Raw genomic sequence first — 19,305 nt, forward strand, 5'->3', positions numbered from 1 at the left:
GTTTCACGTGGGGCTGGGAGCACTTCTCAAGCCTGCTCCCTGTTGGGACGGGCAGGAGTACACTAGAAGAAAGAGGACAGAAGACCATCAGCCTGTCAAAAAGTTCTGGTCTGTCTCCTTTAGCTTCAGGTAAGAGAACATGAAAGACAGCATCCTCACTTTCACAGGATGCTTTCTATGCCCTGTGATTGGGAAAAGAAGGTTCCTCTCTCTAACACACAGAGGTTCTTTGCTTTATAGGCCTTCTTCTCCCTATAAATACCTGTGGACTGGAATACTCCTGGGTTACACTTGCAGTACCAGTTGGCAAAGGCCTCCATCATGCGATCAATTTTCTGTGCTTCCCCAGGCAGCCGGAAGCTCCATAGGAACTGTCTAGCAGGAGTAGCATGCCAGAGAGTTAGTCAGATTGTGTACAAGGAATATTTATCCTTTCCCTCAGCCCATGGGACACCATGGAAATAAAGGAAGTTGTCTCATCACAGCAGGAAAACAATGCAGCACATCAAGCAGGAGATCTGCTCCTTTCTCTAAAAATTTCCTAGGCTCACTCTTAAACACTCTAAAAAGAAGTAGAGCTAAGCATCCTGTAAATCATGACTCTTCTTCCCTACTGAGCATTCTGCAAGATATCAGGGACCTGAAGAGAGAGCCCTGCCAGAAGGCCTGCCTAAAGAGAACAAGATGCTCCAGGACAGAGTCACTTTGTCACACACATAATGGGCACCGTGAGCTAATGTATTTCCTAGTACAAAAAATAACCTACCCTGTCCCTACCCTCCACTGAAATCACAACAACCCACCTTGCTATTCCCATCTTCTCTGTATGAGGCTAGTCCATTCAGAATACCATGAAAGAGGTCCACCAAAGAAAGGTGTGTTTACAATTCACAGAAAAACAGCCTAGAGCCAACACACACAGCATAGCCTTGGGAAACCCAATCTCATCTTACTGGGGCTTTCATGACCTCTCTAGGTGGTAAGACCCAGTGGCTGAACAGGCTCCTGCTCCACTTCTTACTTCTTGAACACTCACCTTAGTGCTTGCACCAGGTTGAGGTTGGCAAACTGGTGACATGCCACAAAGGCTTGGAGAATCTGAATGTTTTTGGAGTCTCTGGGAGAGGAGAAAGGGAAAAGGTCAGTAGAGAGCTGTGTCCCTGCTCTATTTGGATGCTCCTTGGTGTGATCACACGCATCTTGCTCCCTCCCAGACTCCCTTTCCCCTCAACCAGCAAGAAACCAAGATGCATGGGCACCACTCTTGTCAGAGAAGACTGACTCCAGTATAGATGGGAAGACAGATAACCCATGGAGCCAGCCTCAGCCACACTCTAAAGGACATCTCCCAGTGTCCACTGCTCACCCAGCCCACTGTAGTGTGAGGTCATGTTCAGTCTCAGCATCTGCCAAGCGTCATCTAAAATGGTGGCTGAGAGGGATTATGCAGAACAGGGCATCCAAAGGACCTCTTTATCACAGCTGGTTTCTTACCTCCTACCCAAGTAATCACCAATGGCTGTCTTGTTCAAGCCTTCACCCTTGTGGAGGAATTTGGCAATCTCCTGCAGGTCTGAGGACAATAGTTGCTGCTCAATCAGGTACTGGATCCCCTGGAGGAGGACAAGCAAGACAGCAAAGTAAGACAGATCTTTGTGTTGTTGTGAAATTAGAACTTTAATATTCTAATGTCAGACTTAACTGGCTTTGTTAGCATTGTCTCCTGTTATTCCTCAACCCCTCCATGGGAGATCATAGTCATGTTCTCCTTCTTATTCCCACCATTTTAATCTATTGTGATGGACTGGTATCATGCTCATTTCATCCCTAAACTTGGACAAATGTTTCACTGAACTGGAAATTCAAGCAAACAGAAAAGGGCAGTGTAGCTCAAAAGTTCAAACAGCCATGTATATTTAAAGTAAAGTCAAAAGGGTTCTTTTTAACATTCTTGGCCAAAATATCTTAGAGTTCTGCTCCTAAAAGTCAGGTTTAACCAAAGGAACTTAAAGAAAAAAAATTGTTTGAAAATAAATAAGCAGACGTTATTGAAAAAAGTATTCAGGCAAAAATGTAGGCCTGAGACTGTGTCGTTTTCCTGAAGTTTTTGCAGGCCACAGAACAGAAAAGTCAGCAATCTGGTAAACTCCATTCTCCCAAGCCAACAAGGATGGAGTGTGTTCTTTAAGGAAGATAGAGAGTCAAAATCAGGTTGTGCAAACAGCCAATATTTTATTTTTAGAGAGAATTCCATCATTTCCAAAGTCATTGAAATTTGAGCTGTTGTTCAGCTTAAGAGCACTATCTAGAAACACTGCAATTCTTCAGACCACACACAATTCTCCTCACAAAATACAGTAAAGGAATGAATATTGTTTTAGAAATGTCAAAATGTTCTGCTTCAACAGAATCAGTTCACTTTGTCTTGCAATATATAAGAAAATATTTCTAAAATGCCCCAAAGAAAAATCAGTTCCAAAGGAAGAAATTGAAATATTTGAAAGATTTCTCCACGCTATTTTCCTTCCCTTTTCCCCAGATGAAATTTCAGTTAGATCAATTTAATTTTGCAAATTATTGCAGTGATGGTGGAGCTCCATTTCTCAGACTAGAATGTTTCTCCCAGAAGATTTTGTTCAGCTGTATTTCTAGTGTTTACCTCCCGTAGCCTCAAGAATTTACCCTGAGTGCTTGGAGATGGGAACTCATTTCATCAACATTGCCTAGATGAAACATAACCTCAGCAGGGACAAAGAAAGTTCCCTGCATTGCAAGACCTACAAGACTCCAGTTTGTACCAAAAGGGAAGCAATAAACAGAGATCTGTGTGTGCCTGTTCTAAACTAAAATCAATATAGGAACATAGTACAGCAGTTTGACCAGGCTGATCAGCATTGAACTAATAATGCTAAAACGGTTTGGGGTCAGGATTAGTTCAGGCATTTCTGCATGTCATGGCAAAGTGCCATAGCAAGAGATGCCTCTGGGGCCTCAAACCAAGGTCAGACAGAAAGACAAAAAGAGAATCCGCTCTCACATGATCTGTGTGTACTGTTATCAGTGCTCAAAGACAGCTCCCACTGGCAGAGGGATGTCCAGAGGCTGGCATGCACGTCAGATGCAGTGTAGACACTGGGGAAGACATCTTCATGGTCTCAGCAGGGAGGCATGTAAAGCTGTCACTCAGACCAGCAGCCATCCAAGATGATAGCTGCAGTTAGCCTACAATGAACAATTGTTCAATGCAGACTGTGGTTTTTCCTTAAAAGCAGCTGGCAGCCTGTGGCTTGGACAGGTGTAATCTTCACTGTGTAAAAACCCGAATGGATGGCTGGGCCCAGAAAGTGGTGGTGAATGGAGTTAAATCCAGCTGGTGATTGGTCAGTAGTGGTGTTCCCCAAAGGTCGGTACTGGGGCCTGTCCTATTTAATATCTTAACTGACAATCTGGATGAGAGGATTGAATAAATTTGCAGATGACACCGAGTTGGGCAGAAGTGTTGATCTGCCCGAGGGTAGGATGGCCCTTCAGAGGGATCTCAATAGTCTAGATTGATGAGCTGAGACCAACTGTAGGAGCTTCCACAAGACCAAGCTGAGTGGTGGAAAAGGATCTGGGGGTATTAATCAACAGATGGTCAAACATGAGCCAGCAGTGTGCCCAGGTGGCCTAGAAGGCCAACAGCATCCTGGCTTGTATCAGAAGTAGTGCAGCCAGCAGGAGCAGGGAGGTGACCGTATCTGTACTCAGCTCTGGTGAGGCTGCACCTTGAGTTCTGTGTTCAGTTCTGGGCCCCTGACTAAAGAAAGACATGGAGGCCCTGGAGTGTGTCCAGAGAAGGGCAGCAGAGCTGTGAGGGGTCTGGAGCACGGGTCTGATGGGGAGCAGCTGAGGGAACTGGGGATGTTCAGTCTGGAGAGGAGGAGGCTCAAGGGAAATCTTATAACTCTCTACAATGACCTGGAAGGAGGTTGTGGCAAGGTGGAGATCAGCCTTTTCTTCCTCATGATAGGGATACAGTGAGAAGTAATGGCCTCAGTTTGTGCCAGGGGAGATTCAGGTTGGATATTAAGAGGAATTTCTTCTCAAGAGTGGTGCTGCAGCTGGAATAGGCTGCCCAGGGAGGGAGGTGGTGGAGTCACTGTCCCTAGAGGTGTTTAGGAAAAGAGTAGATATGGTACTTAGGGACATGGTTTAGTGGGTGATATTAGTGATAGGGGGATGGCTGGACTAGACCATCTTAGAGGTCTTTTCCAGCCTTAATGATGCTATGATTCTATGAATTCTGACCATCACACAAGAAAGAAGAGGTGGACTGAAGAAAGCTTAGTTCTCTTGACACACTGACAGTGTTAAGCTGTCCGCCTTTTATTTCTCTTAGTTTTGGTTTATATCTAATGAAATTCTCTATAGGCCCCTATAGACACATGATGTGGGGAGGCAATACAGATTGATCTTATCAGAATATTTCAGAAATAGGAAAGAAGTTCTAGTCTCTGACTAGAGCCTTAGTAAGGTAGGAAACCAGCCCCACAGTCCATGGAAATAGCTCCCTTGGCACGGGTGGGACCAGTACTCAACAGAAACACTTCCTCACAGCTTTATCCTCAAATTTGGAATGATCAGATCCTACCTTTTCAGGATCCATGTTGAATTTCTTCCGACCCACAGACAGAAGTTTATCCCTCTGTGATAGTTTGCTACAAACAAAAAGAAGAAAAGCCAAACTTAGAATACAGGGCCATGTTTCACTTAGAACGTTCACAAGGCAAGTCAGATATCAAGGGAGGGCATCTGTTTGGGGAGGGGAGAAATCTCAGGGGACAGAAGGACATTCCAGGCCTCATTTTCCTGCCTTTGTTGTGATACAAATTCCATTAGTGCTCCTGTTTTCCCAACACTAAGGGAGGTTTTGGAAACAAAGGAATACTTACTAGCCTCACTTACCTGGTCCTCTCACCAGGGTTCTGGTCTGCCTCTTGCCTCTCCTCTGCATTTTGGAAGCCCTCAATCTCTGCAAACACTTGCGCAATCTCTTCTTTCAGCTTCTGCAAAAGAAATATCAAGAGGGTGAAGGCAGAGAAGGGAAAAACAGCAGATGTACAAATCCTGTCTTCTTTCATCCCTCCATCATAGGAAAAGGCCAGCTGTTCAGAACTAGTCAAGGATTTCTGTGAAATATGCATCGCTCTAAGGTGACCTTGCCCATCCAAACTGGAATTCAGCTGAAAGAAATGGGAGAGAAGGGCAGAGGATATTCTTGTGTCTGTTGTCATTGAGGGCTGGAAAATCAAGCTCAGTCAGCTTGGAGGAATCAGAGAACTCATCCCAGTATTGATTTTAGTTCTTCAAACAATGTCAGATATGACACTCCCTCCACTGCACATATTTCCTTCTAGATTTTGCTTTGCACAGCCCGGCTACACATCCAGGACAGAGGAAATGGAACCAGTAACTGGGAGGTTAATGTGGATCTGAAGTGGCCAAGTTGAGAAATATACTTTCTAATGCTCCTGTCACTCAATACCAGTGAGTGGATATTTGTCTTTAGATGGAGAAAGAAGAGAGGAGGACAAAAAAAAATTTTAAGAGCCAAATGTTTCCTTTAGATCCATGAGAAATGGTAGCCTTCTTGGCTGGATGTTCTGTGTTACCAAGGAAACCAAGATCTGTGCATCTCCTTGTTTTCCTTCTGCATTTTGGGTTCCCTTCAGAGCAAGAGTGCTTCTTTACATGCCACTTCCAGGAATCTCTCGATTTATTTCTTTAACAAACTGAATAGGCATGGAAAGAAGGGCTATGTGACTAATCTGGCCTCAGCTAGGAGTGAGGATGCAGCTATGATATGAATCTTGGTACAGAAACTGTGAAGTTCTCTAATATCCCACAACTTTGAAGTTTTGCTTTTACTTTCATTCCATTTTGTTTCATCAGTCTGCCAGAGTTGAAAGCGTTCCTTAATAAGCTTCAGGTATTGCACAAATGTCACAAAGCTGTGATCGTATCTCTTGAATTTCAAATGATTGTGGTTTTTTGTTGTGTTTCTCTCTATAACAGTAAGATGAAATTCAGCCTCATTCCTTCTCTCTCTCCCAGACAGCACCACCCTTCAAGTCTGTTTGATAAAGAGTATTGCTAAATAGTTAATGAAGAAATCCACCTGGTAAAAAAAAGTTCTATTTCTAGCTGCACTTTCACCTAAGTTCATTCTGCTCCACTGGACAACCCTGTTAGTTAATGGCTGTGGGTTTTAGAATGAGGGTCAATGTAGTCTAGTATCTCTTTTTGTGCCCAGAGTAGGTTAAAAAAAATGTAGGATTTGTGTTCAAATATTCTGTCTCCCACAGTGCCCATTGCCCATCCTGAAAACTGAAAAGATGAAAACTGCACAAGCAAACTACATGCACGTGCATCCACAGACTCTCGAAGAAGATACATGATGCCTTTCTGTTTTTGCAGCAGGGATGCTAAGTCTGCAAGTGTGAGAAGTCACAGATAATTTGGTTTAATTCTTTATGTGAAGAAATACTTCAGTCATTCCCTAGGAGTCTGGATCTCCTCATGTTGTGGAAAAATCAGTGCAAGATGATAGTGTAGAAGAGAAAAAGCTGTCCACCACCATGCATGATGTGGATATGATGTGATATTACTAACTGATTTTCAGTTTGTCATTTTCAGGCTCTTCAGGAGTCAATGAAGTAGTGTTTGAGTCGGCTAAAGGAAAAGAAGAAAAGCAAATTCAGCTACGGAGGTTTGTGTTGAAGGTCCTTCCATCACACCTTTCAAAAGTGACTTGGCAAGGTCCACACAAAGAACAAAAAATTTAAAAATCACAGAGGGATGCATCAGAGAACTGATAAGGTGACTGATAATTCAAAATAGCCGTAAATGCTGAGTCAAATCCTTGACTGTATGACTTAGTAAAGTCATATTTCTTTCCTTTACCCTAAATATGCAATCCCTGTTAATGAACTGCCAACCCTTCCTCAAATACCCCATTATGTTGCTGGATGAGTCCCGCAGCAGAGTATCACAGGTTGGATGAGTGCTGGTGACAAGTATGTCAGGGCAAACTGAAGCTTAGAGTTCAAGTTGGATCATGACAGAGCAATATGCCCTGTGCAGAAGCACTTCTGCATGGCCAGGACTGTTATGTGCAGAGATTCCTTGGTGAAGACAGCTCTGAGAAGGCTAGGCACGATGGAAGGAACAGGATAGTTCTTACCTTAATGTCCTCCAAGAGCTCCTCTCTGTGCTGCCTTATTGTCTCTATTTCAGCCTCTTCAGCCTCACTCAGGTCAGATGACCCTGGAAGAGCAAACAGGTGCCTATGAGAATAGTTGATGCCAACATATCACAGGAAAAGCTGCCTCAATCTCTCAGTGCCTCAGCAGCTTTGATATCTGTGCTCCTGCATCTATGCTCCCCGCTGTTGTAACCACTGAACCTGAGCTTTGTCTTGCAAATGATTCTCAGACCAGAGCCAGCAGCAGCCCCCTATACCCTGCCTCACAGCCAGCTTCTCTGCTAGCAGCCCTCTGATCTAACCTTGCAGCAACCCACCTGCCTACACAACCCGGTTTACTCACTGCAAGCGCAACAAAGAGACTTTACCAAATGCTCTTTGGTGGTTTTTGTGTCAGTCACCTCAATGTACAAGACCTCTTGCACAAGAAAGCTGTGACCTGAATAGTCCATCTACATCCAAACCTCCCATGAAGAAACACTAGCTTCATTGATTGACCCACCACAGTTAGAGTCAAAAACGGCTCAAGAAAGAGAATCAAGGACTTTCAAGTCTGAGGACAGGGTCTAGGGGATGAAAGCCTTGCTGAAGAAGAAGCATCTGTGGGAGGCTGTTATTCTGCCCTCCTCCCCCCTGTGGATTACAGACAATATAGAAATGCGAACAGGCTTCCTTGTAATGCACAGGAAGTCAAACAGATAACAGAGCCTAAGAGACCACAACATGATTCATAAAAGGCCTAGAAGAATTGGGGTGACAGCACTGCTGCTAAATATAATCGTGATGAAACAGAGCCTCTTCAGCAAGGAGAATGAGGAGGCTAAAGCCACAGAGAGGCACAGCAGATGGTAAGCCTCAGGAAAATATAAGGGACACACACAGACTGAGGGCAGTGATGCTGCTGGGAGCTCAGTGCACAACTTGCAGTGAGGATCCTACACACAGAGAAATAAAGCTTTCCCAGGAAGTCACATTAGGTTATTGGAACACCCTGCCCTGCTGTTTCATAAGCCAAAATCCCTTGGGCCTCTCATCTTCCTGGAAAAAGGGGAAGTGGCACCAAGTGTCTTGGAAATTGTCTTAGTGTGGCACTCACATGAAAAACAAATGCTATAAATATGAGTGGGGAAAAAGGGGAAGGAACAAGACAAGACAGAGAAAAGGAAAAGAGGACAAAGTCATCTTGGAGTCCGTGTGGTTCTTTCCTGCCATGTCCACAGTGGCTCAGATAAACCTACCTTCCCCAAGCATGGACATCTTCCCATCCCTTTGTCTGTCTGGGTTTCCATGTGCTGTCACAAGGCTGTGCCCCATCCGTCCTGCAGCCATGGGGAGAGGCCACTGCACCTCTGAGGGGAAAGCACTGGGCCAGCAGCCAGCACGAAGACAGGAATGGGAACTGCCCATTTCCCTTCCCAGATCTGCAAAGAGCCCTCATGAGGAGCTGAAAGAAGTTGACTATCGCTGAGGCCAGTCAAGAGGGCAGGAAAACCTGTGGAACCCAGCAGCTTGAGACAGACAAACCTGAATGTGAGAGGGTAAAAAACCTAATCCCCCATTCAGTGGCTTTGCTGCTTGTTAGGCGGGCTGCTGACTTCCCCTTGAATGTCAGCCCTGCCTGTGAGCAGAGCTTGGGCTTTCAGCTGCCTCCCACAGCTCTTGAGCCTGCAGGAGATGATGCTAGACTCAGCCTCCCCAGCTTTATCTCCTTCACCTCTGCAGGGTCTGATAATTATGGAATCACTGGGGTGATTATTTGGCAAATTCTCATTCAGACCCTTTGTGCTGTATTACTGCAGCAGGACTTACCTGAGGAACCTCCCTTTCCCCCACCCCACGCGCAAAGACTGCGGTGTCTGGTTGCTTTGCTTCAGTTGTTCCACATCTACTGAAGCAGCCTAACGCATCTCAAAGAGACCTGAGGCTCCCAGAGGGCATCATCTCACCCACACGACCCCCACAGACACTGTAAATAACTCTCTCCCTTCCTCCTGAACATCTGAAAATCTCATGTCCCAAGTGATTCACCTGCCCGGTGTGTTAGAGTGAGAAACATGTGGGAAAGACTATGTCGGGAGAGAAAATGCATGTGAGTCATGGAGAAGGGGAGGGAATCAAGTCATGGATAAACAGGAAAGGGCGAAATAGAAAGGAAAACAGCACATGGAGAAAAATTTCAGGGCAATTTAGACTGAAGTGCAGAAAAGGTCCTTGTAAGGTTTTCTAAGTTTCCTAAACTAAGTCTCTGATTTCTTCAGAAAATAATTCTGAGGTCAGTTCCTGTACGCTACTCTGCTCCCTAACAGGAGGCCTAACACCACTCAAGGTTATTTTGAGGCTCTTCATCAAGATTAAACTGCATGCATCGGGGTCTATAATTAGGGGAAGTGAATGCAAAAAGCTCGTTTGGGGAACTGTCCACAGCAAGGCACAGAAAACTGCAGAGGCAGCTGGGCGAGAAGCAGAGAACAGGAGCAGACTGCTTTGCCTCTCCTTCCTTCTCCACTTTCAAAATGAGCCACACCAACTGGAGAGGGAGGTTCTGAGCAAAACAGTTTGCTCACTCCCAAACTGTGCAAAGCAGAGGGAATTCAGCCCTGCACCAGAACACTGAGGAATGGCTTCAGTGTCATCAAAGTCCTCAGTACCAGTAAGTTCCACTTCTTTCTAGGACTAGATCATGGCACAGATGAAGCGTAGCCCTTTTCAGGGTTCTCTGCACAAGGGAAATTTCACACTGATGAAGAGTACCCACAGGTGCGAATAAAAACACCCACAGCTTTCAGGAGAATGCTATCACCCAAACCAAACTCTGCTGGCCCATGCACAGCTCACTATGTCGATATCAGCTGGCATCCTCTACAGAATGGACTTGAAGTTGCTGCTTGGAATTTATTTTCAGAGAGCAGATGTTGAAAGGACAGCACATGAGCATAGCACACGCGGGACTCTCACCTGCTCTTTAGGTTGCTTTTCCAGTCTCAGAGCATTCTCAGATACAAAGACCTGACCATTCCTCAATTGCCCAGCCTTGTATTTTCAGTGCTGCCTCTCAAAACAAAACACAGACTTCAATTTCAGCTGTAGTGACTGATGCCCTCAGCATCCCCATCTGGAGGGCAGGATAGAGTTATCCCAAAGTCTGAGTGCTCATGTAGCCAGCAAAGAGTACTGTGGTGCTGAGTTCATTTCGCATTGACACCAGCTGTCCAGAACTGCCCACATGCTAAGTGAGACCTTCAATCCCAGGTGAAAATATATGCATGAGCATATAGCATTTGGAGTGGGATGTGAGTACATAGGAGAGCTGAAGAGAAATAGCAGAGGAAGATTGTCACGGATGGCAGTGTCTGTAGAATGGATACCGACCAATCTACATGCTACCCACACACGGTATGACAGCACAGGCCCATTTGCAAGGTAATGCAGGGCTCTGAATCATAGAATCATAGAATTGCTCAAGTTGGAAAAGATCTTCAAGATCATCAGGTCCAACTGCAACCTAACCCTAGTACCCTAACTCTAACAAGCCTCTGCTAATTCATGTCCCTGAGTGCCACATCCAAACGGTTTTTAAACACGTGTGGCTGCTAAAGGATTTAGGCACATCCACACATGGCAACACATGAGCTGAGCATTCTGGTGGGCACTTTCTGCCTGGTTAAGGCTGTCTGGTAGGGGAATTTCACCTGAATTTCTATTCCTTTTTTGATATGATTTTTGTGTCGTCTCCACTGCAGACTATCACCAATCTTAGTGCCAGACTGGTAGAAGAAAGCCGTCAAGTTCCCCAGTTCCCTCCAGCCAAACTTATCTCCCTCCTGCACTCAATCAGTTCTCAGTTCTCAGTTCTCTGCCACCCTGTGACAGAAGAAATTTAAGCTGGAGCTCACACAGGTAGAATTTGCACATTCCATCTACAGAGGGAAAGATGTGGAGTTTCTGCTGTTCATTAGCCAAAGCTGAGCAAATTCACATCGTTCCTCAGCAGGATTCCATTGCGCTACCACAGTGTGTAAATTTTAAATAGCTTGTTAATGCATAGCTTGAGTGAAAGAACATCTGTATGAAGTATTCTGCCTCCTCCTGCCCAGTTGGTCCTGCAGTAATTTGGTCCATCATTTCTTTCAGGTAGTGAGGGCCAGCTGCTCTCAAGAGAACCGCCTCCACCAATGTGCATAGCCAGATGCCCACAAAAGCTCTGCTCCCACAGGTCCTAGCAATTTCCTTGGCAAGCAAGTCTGGTATGCTGTTTTTTCATGCTCTTTCCTTGTTTACCCATCTAGGAGCTCTCTCTTTTCTACATCGTACACACAAGAGCTGGCCAGGACAAATGAGTCACAGCACAGTCATTGCGAGATCATCCCTTTTCTCCCTGGTGCTTATTGAGCCCAAATCCTATCCTCTTCCTCTGTCCTCTGCATTTGCTCAGACTTAAAGACACATCAAGCTTCTCCAGCCAGGATGCTGAAAAAGTGCTGTCCAGAAGCCTCCATTTCTCTGCAGGAGACCGACCACTTTATCCACCATCTGCCAAACTAGGAAAATAAAACCCAAGATCTCTCTCAGTTCTTCAGATGTGACTTATCTTCCCCATCTGCAGCTGCCCTAGAGATTATTTTGGGACCTTGCAGGCCCACCTGGAGGTGGTGGAACCCTAGTATAATTACCTATAATCACCTTTAACAAGTGTATATGCAAGAGAGGCTTCTAATGCCAAAAGCCTAGCAAGCTGCTTGCACTGGGACACCCAACTGCATGAAAAGTTCTGCGAACTGTCTCCTGCAGGCCACAGGGAACCACCACTGAGGAGCTTGTGAGCTGTGCCAGGGCTGCATGAAGGGAAGACAGAAATTATAGGTACTCAACCAAGTGCCACATAAAACTCTTAATATCCCTGTGCCGTTTCTGCAGCTCAGGTCATGATCACAAGGGCACAAGGGACCACAGCAATAGACATTCTCCGTACAAAGACCATTTTCAGTGCGAGAATTTCTCCTGATGTGAATGGAGTTGGCTTATAGGAGAGCAAGTAAAATTATACAGGTCAAGGCTGAGAAGCAATTAGCTGTAAACCACCAGGGATCTTCCACCATCTCCTTCCTCCTGACACTAGCTGCAGCATCCACTCCAACTACTGGGATTTCAGGCTGTGCACAGCCCCCACAGAAAACAAAACAAAAGATGGTGCAGTCTTACCAGCAGGACAAAAGTCCATCCTGAAAGTCCTAATGTATTTTCCACAAGGGCTGTGTTTCTCCTTGCCTTCTGCTTGTTCAGATGCTTCACAGAACTGAAACAAATTGGAGCTAGAGACCAAAATTGCAGCAGCATGAGGGGGACGGGCTGCCTTGTTGCTCCGCCTCATCCCTCCGACCACATTGCATGAGCTCACATCAGTGAAGGAAACTGTGTGCAAACTGATCTGGCCTTACAGAAGCTCCCTGACTACTTCTGAAATGCAAATCCATGAATGTACTTCCATCCCAGCAGGTTTGGAGGGAATGCCTGAGCCCACATTTGTGTTTGGGGGGACTGACATTCGCAGAGACAGTACTGCAGCGTTTTGTCTGAAATGTTCCTATGTGAATGGAGAAAAAAAGGAAGATCCTGATTCAGAAAACCCCTCTGATTCAGGAAATGGTTTTATTTGAAAGGAAAAAATTCTTTCTGTGTTAATTCTGCAGCAGAGTATGTATGAATGAACATTCTAGAGGTTGGTTGAAGGAGAAGGGCTTTTTTTTCTCCTTTTCCCTCCCTCACTACCCACTGTAAGTCTTACTCATTTCTTCCACCAAAAAGCTGTGAACTGAGGAGAAAAGAAGTCCTGTCTGAGGCTCAGCAGTACTTCTGCTGTTGGAAGAGCTGTTACTAGAGGCAAAGAGATGCTCTTTCTTTCCCCATCAATTCCACATATTCTCAGAAGGCTGTGTGCCTCTCACTTCCCCCTGAGTTAGTTGTATTTGGTTACCATGTACACCGACATTCTTGCTGTATGTAGTAGATTTCTGACAAAAGTAATGTGTGGGGGAAAAGAAAAAAAAAAAAAAAGAGAAGGCTACGGGAGAGCACCACATCAGAGCCAAAAGAACTGGTGAGTACATGGATCAAGGTAAAAATCAAATCAGATGTGGCTTGATGTGTCTTGCCTCCTGTATCAGGACTGAAGCTATTGAGGAACACCCTTCTGTGCACTCTATGTCCTTAGCACTCCTAGCTCTTGCTGTACTCACAGCAGACTTTGAGCAGGAAAGAGAAATGGCCCAGACTTCTACATATCATCTTTCCATGAGACAGCAGGGTACAGTTTTCAAGAGCCTCTTATGTGTAGAAAAGTAAGAGATGACCTTCAGATGCGTTACACACTGCCAGCTGACATCTGTGTGCACTTGCCACCACTTAGAATGGATTTATGTGAGATCAAAAATCTATGACTCATTAGAAAAGGAAGAGCAACAACCTTCCCATGTTCCTGTTAATTAATTCTTGTCTGAGATCTTCTGTAAATAAAGGCCCTGTGGAAAGCTTGGCTGAGGTCCATTCAACCTCATAGAGAAAAACACAGATTGCCCTCCCTTCCTCTCAGTCTTTTGTATTTGTTGTTTGTTACCCACGGTTGTGCTATAGGTTCATTGCTGCTACTGGAGAGGACAAGTGTTTTAACACACCTTCTGTAACAAATGGGAGATATCCCAACATTGAAGGCATTGTGTCAAGAGGCAAAATAAATTCCAAGTGGCTTCACATAGGCATCTGTAAACAAGGTCGCAAATAATTTTTAATTGTTAGGAAGAGTTAGTCAAAAAGATTCACCACTCACTTGCTGTGGTCAGGGTCAGTATTTTAAGAGGAGAAGCTAGCAGCTTATTTGGAAGAGAAAAAAGGCAGGAGAAGAAAGAAAGCCTTATTATGCAAACTGTTTCTGAATTATCGTACCCATGTCTGCCTTAACTGTCAGCATGCACAGCTTCTTAGAGTTAATGAGAAGCCTGCCTTTGGACCATACCTTGCCAAGAGCCCAGTCTTAAGAGTTTTAACCTGTCTTGGGATTTCAAGCTGCATCGCAAAAGAATTCACTGCCTCACAGCTGATGTCCTAATTCCTCTACTGGGTTTGGATCCAGCATTTTGCCTCCAGTATTGACATCATTTTTTTTTTCCATTAAAAAAAGAAAAAAAGTGTTTCAGCTGACATTAATAAGACATGCCAACCTATGCCACTGTCTTGAAAGAGCTAATTTAATTGCCTCAAGCACATTTGACATAAATAGGCAACTTGGTCAGATCTGTTCATATGCATGTGTTTGTGGTAGGTCAAACCACAAGCAGCTTGCAAACACCAAAATGGATGCCTCTGTACACTGCAAAAACACTCAGCCTCTCCAGCAGAGACCAGTGTAAAGCCTGTACCTCTGTCTCTAATTCACTTATGTTTCATATCTTAACTCCTTGATGCTTTGTTCTTCCCAGAGCTTTGCCTATCTTCTGCTTGCAATCACTGACTACTCTATTTTGAGACCTTACTTACTCATTCTGGGCTACACAATATAGAAAGGATATTAAGGTACTTGGAAGGGTAAAAGGTCCTGGTAAAAGGGCTGAAAGGCACGTCCTGTGAGGAGAGGCTGAGGATATTTTGTTCTCTATTTTGGAAAAAATTAGGCTAAGATGCAACCTCATAGCTCTCCACAGATTCTTGAGGAGGTGAAATGGAGAAGTGCTGGACTCCCTGGTCATCAGTGATAAAACACAAGAGAATGGGACAAAGCTGCACCAGGGGAGGTTCAGACTGGATCTTAGGAAATATTTCTGTGCCATGAAGGTGGTCAAACAATGGAATAGGCTTCTCTGGGAGGTGGTTTATGCTTTATACCTGCCAGCATTCCAGAGGCATTTGGATAATGCCCTCAGTAATATACTTCAACATTTGATTAGCCCTGAAGTGTCAAAGCAGTTGGACTAGATGATCTTTTAAGATTGTTTCCAACAATCCTATTTCTCCCTTCCCTTCCCTTCCCTTCCCTTCCCTTCCCTTCCCTTCCCTTCCCTTCTAAATTTATTTCAATGGATTTTAACAGTGGTTGGCATTGAAACAGTTTAAATGCTTCTAACTTATATCAGCTAAAGGAGTTGGAATGAGGCACACACCATTAGCAAACTGCATAATTTGATTTCATGCAATAATGAAATACCTGCAAGGGATGTTTTCATAAAGGGGCACAAGAAGCAAGACAGCACTGTGCTACTGAACTAAGCCTAGAGCATCTCTTTCAAAAGTGCAAGTAATTATGTCTCCATCTCCATAAATTTATTCCCCTGCTCATTCACATCATACACAAAACACTTTAGTTCTAGATTTACCTTAAAGCACACAACCAGTTTCTATCTTGGGAAACAGACCCAGATGATAGGTTAATATACTTGAGTACACCAGATGGACAACAGAGATTTATGGTGAAGTCAGGAGGACAGCAATGTTATCCCAGTCAGCAATGTATCTGGAAATGCCCTTAATGTACATAACATAGCTCCTGTGATCATGGCCTGAAAATACCATGAAAGGTCTACAATACATCTCTGTCATTATTTCAAGTAAAAAAAAAAAAAAAAAAAAAAGAGGGAGCAGATAAAGTAGGATAAAAAAACAAAGGCAGAAGGAACAGGAGAGATGAAGGTTGAACAAAGGAAGCAGATAAACAAACAAGAAAGAAAAAAAAAAACACGGAAAAAAACAATTATACCTCAAAGTCATAGAAATACCACATGTACCCTAGAGAACATGAGAGTGAGATGGTTTACAGTGTGGTGAGAGCTAGCTCAGATCAACAGGCTCAGAGCACCTGGGTTCTCCACTGGTGTCAACAAGGTCAACATAGATACAGCCTAGCTCAAACACAGGCTAAGCAAGGAAAATCTGACAAGCAGCAGCAAAAATCAGCCTGTGCTGAAAGATACCTACGTTCAAGATGTGGGCTTTCTGAACACTGATTCTTCAATGTTTCTCCTTCTAGAGAAACCTGTGGACTATACATTAAAAGAAAAAAACAGCAACATCTGGGAAAAGAATAACCCGGATCAGATCAAGGGCATGTCTCAAAAAGGAATGCGTTTCTTGGAGAAACAGAAGCCTGGAGGAAGAACCAGAGAATATTTTCCAGGTGACAGATGCTATTTTAACAAGACAAAGAATTGAGATGTGAATAGAGACTCCTGGCCCAGAGTTGCAAACAAAGTTCACTCAACTGCGAGAGAAGTGGTGTCAATAAGAGAAGAAGACTGGAAGGGAATGGGGACATCGTGGAACCTGCACAATATCAAGGTAACTGAAGGAGACTAGGACAGGCCAGGTATGTCTTGGATTGGATTGAGGCCAGATTTGGCCCTTTTTGGCCCCTCCTATCACTCTCCTTCACGCTTACCAGCCCACATGTAAAGCAGTTCTTCTCCTGTGCCTCCAGAGCCACTGGGAACAGGGAGAGGAAGAGACATGTCCTTGGAAAGTAGTACTTTTGATAGTGGACTGAGGTTAGATCCAGTAATTGGTACTGACACTGCACATCCTTCCCAGCTGTGGTTATATATAAATATATAAAGCTGGACTGTGCAAGCAAGAAGTGGGAGAGTTTGAAACTTGGACATCCAAGCTGTGCCAGCAGTTCTCATCTCAACAAGCATGGCACATTAGGCAGACTAGTAATATAGACTTAAAATAATTATGTAAATAGAAAGGAAATACAAATATTTCCTATTACTTTCAAGGCAGTAAAAACAGTGACAAAGCTAATGCTGAATATGACTGGGTTCTGAGCACATTGATTGTATTGCAACAACTGCACACAAAGAGGCAAAGTACAGGTTTGTACAGCTTCAATAGCCCCATCAGGGGGTTTAGACTGCAATTCCATTTGGTCTGAGGGAGTGCAGCATGTCAGGATAGAATATAACAGTTATTATTTATAACACTTATTACTGTGGGGATTATGATCTGCACACACATAATTTTGATGCATGGCAAAACAGCACTATAGAGAAGACAATGACACGTTTTATTTTTTGTCTAACAATTGGAACAAATTAATCCTTGTCCAGTGTGAGAAGCAACATAGACTGCGATAGGCAGAGCAATAGTTCAGCGTGGGAATGTGCAGGGAGTAGGTAAGGATACTAGTGCAAAGTATCTGACATTGCCTATTCTCAAAAGCTTTTACTAATTCAGTGAACTTGAATAAATTCTAAAGGTAGAGATACGGTAATTAAAGAGGCCATAGGGGTAAAAGAACAACAGACTGTTACAAAGACTGCAGAAGGATTGCATGTTCTCTGATAAACTCAAATGAAGAGCTTAAAGTATTTTTTTTCTTGGACTCAGAACTGTGGCAAGCTTAAAGCTTTATGACATCTACATTTTCAAGAAAGGCAAGAAAGATTTTATTTTGGTGTTGTAAAAGTGTAGCTGTAGCCCTCCTTAGTATGCTAAACAGCTCTTTTCACTTCCACCTTCCTAGAAGATCCTATAGCTTACCATGGAAAGAAGTGCATTAGATCTGGCTTTACAAAGCGCAGTGAAGACTGCTAACATGCAAAGAAGTCAAGTCAAGCAGTTTACACTAAATTAGAATTTTCACATGCCACCTTCAGACCCAGTTACCTCTCCACTAAAACAGATACATGAAAAAATGCTATTGAACCGCTTCAGCACCCAGGGAGAAAGGATGCACAGTCAGATATTGATCTGTATTTATCAGCATTAAGTAAGAGGGTGGTATCTGTGAAGTGGGAGATATCACTGGCTGAGAACAAAATAACTGTAAGAATGGAAACTGATATCTGAATCACCAGGGACTTGCAGAAATAGAGAAGCAGATAAGAGCAAGCCATTAAAAAAATAATTAAAAAAAATCAGTATGATTTAGGAATCTGCCAACAACTTCTCAAGTGAGGGAAATACAGGTGTAAATCAGCCCTCACAAGGACCTCAATGCTCAGAGGACCACACCGTGATCTTCTGCTTATCCAGGCACATCATGGAGAAGAGATGAAGGAGATGAAACTACTACTCTCAGTGCCCCAGACAGAGGATGGCAGTGGAGCAGTTATTTTGCCCCAAACAAAAAAGCTGAGAGCAGCCTCAGTTGGAAGGCAGACCAGTCCCCAACTGCCCCATGGCTGTTGTAGGGCTAGATCCCAGGAAAGTCTAGAAGCAATATGTGTCCAAAACTAAGGATTGGAAGCTTTTTTTATTATTATTAATTAATTTATTTATTTTTAAATTTATTAGCTTTTGCTTGACAGATTAAATTTAGGGTAGAGATCGCCCTGTATAGTTATACTAGAAAGAGCATTATGGCCTGAGGTGCCTCACCCCTTCCAGTTATGATCTCAGCTCTGAGTTGATTGCTTCCAACTAAGTATGGCAGACACTGAGAAACCACAGCAGTGAAGGGTGAGGGTTGGCAGCAAAATGGAGGGGTGGACGCTTCATAGAATAATAGAAGCAAAGAAAGAACTAAAGGTAGCAAGCAGACAGATGGTATGAAGCTGTGTGAAAGGGGAAGTATGAAGAGGCAAAAGGGAAATACATCATGTTTGCTGGGACAGTTTGCAGAGAACAAATGTCTTCCCTGGTGGAGGCCCAGCACACACAGAAAACAACTCACGGCCACACAGGACTGCCTGAGCAATAGCTCAGATAACATAAATTATATCAGGACCCAGATCCCTCTCATCCTTTTCTTATCCTATGGCAGAATACCGTAGAAAAAGAGGGAGAGATGGAGTGAGCCAAACTTCCCACTCATTTTTTAGAGGAAAAAACGGTAATGCCATGCATACTGTTCCTTGCCTACTGTCCTACATGAGTGCTATGCAAACCCAGTGCGGATGGGTCCTTCAGAATGGGCAATTCTTCCCTATTAGTGTCTTCCTCAAACTCAGCAAAGGGAACGAGAAAACCCAGATGACTGCCTTTCCTCCACCCTGCTACCCATGAAGAAGGAAACTAATGTCAAGAGCACCTCTTGGTGGTGTGAGAGCAGATCAAAGCAGCAAAAGCTCTGTATT

The 19,305-nt window shown here is 44.0% G+C and overlaps 1 protein-coding gene across 4 annotated transcripts in view; it reads right to left on the reverse strand.

The window, feature by feature from the left end:
- The window catches only part of CYTH4 (cytohesin 4), a 40,541-nt gene that overhangs the window by 18,216 nt on the left and 3,020 nt on the right, over positions 1 to 19,305 (reverse strand). For 2 of the 4 annotated variants that reach the window (XR_006182126.1, XM_042890423.1), the window contains exons 1-7: positions 12,446 to 12,525; positions 7,226 to 7,308; positions 4,948 to 5,048; positions 4,634 to 4,700; positions 1,495 to 1,613; positions 1,037 to 1,117; positions 263 to 375 (exon numbers count right to left, since the gene is read on the reverse strand). Coding sequence is in view for 3 of the 4 variants with exons in the window: in XM_042890423.1 (XP_042746357.1) it covers positions 263 to 375; positions 1,037 to 1,117; positions 1,495 to 1,613; positions 4,634 to 4,700; positions 4,948 to 5,048; positions 7,226 to 7,308; positions 12,446 to 12,464 (583 nt within the window). In the remaining variant the exon portion in view is untranslated. Of the gene's footprint in view, positions 1 to 262; positions 376 to 1,036; positions 1,118 to 1,494; positions 1,614 to 4,633; positions 4,701 to 4,934; positions 5,049 to 7,225; positions 7,309 to 12,445; positions 12,526 to 19,305 lie in introns of those variants that run through there. The other 2 variants (XM_042890425.1, XM_042890424.1) reach the window with 2 other exon arrangements.

This window comes from Lagopus leucura, unplaced genomic scaffold (genome assembly GCF_019238085.1).
Source record: "Lagopus leucura isolate 7727_CA_CO unplaced genomic scaffold, USGS_WTPT01 Super-Scaffold_100159, whole genome shotgun sequence".
In the NCBI taxonomy this organism is placed as follows: domain Eukaryota; kingdom Metazoa; phylum Chordata; class Aves; order Galliformes; family Phasianidae; genus Lagopus; species Lagopus leucura.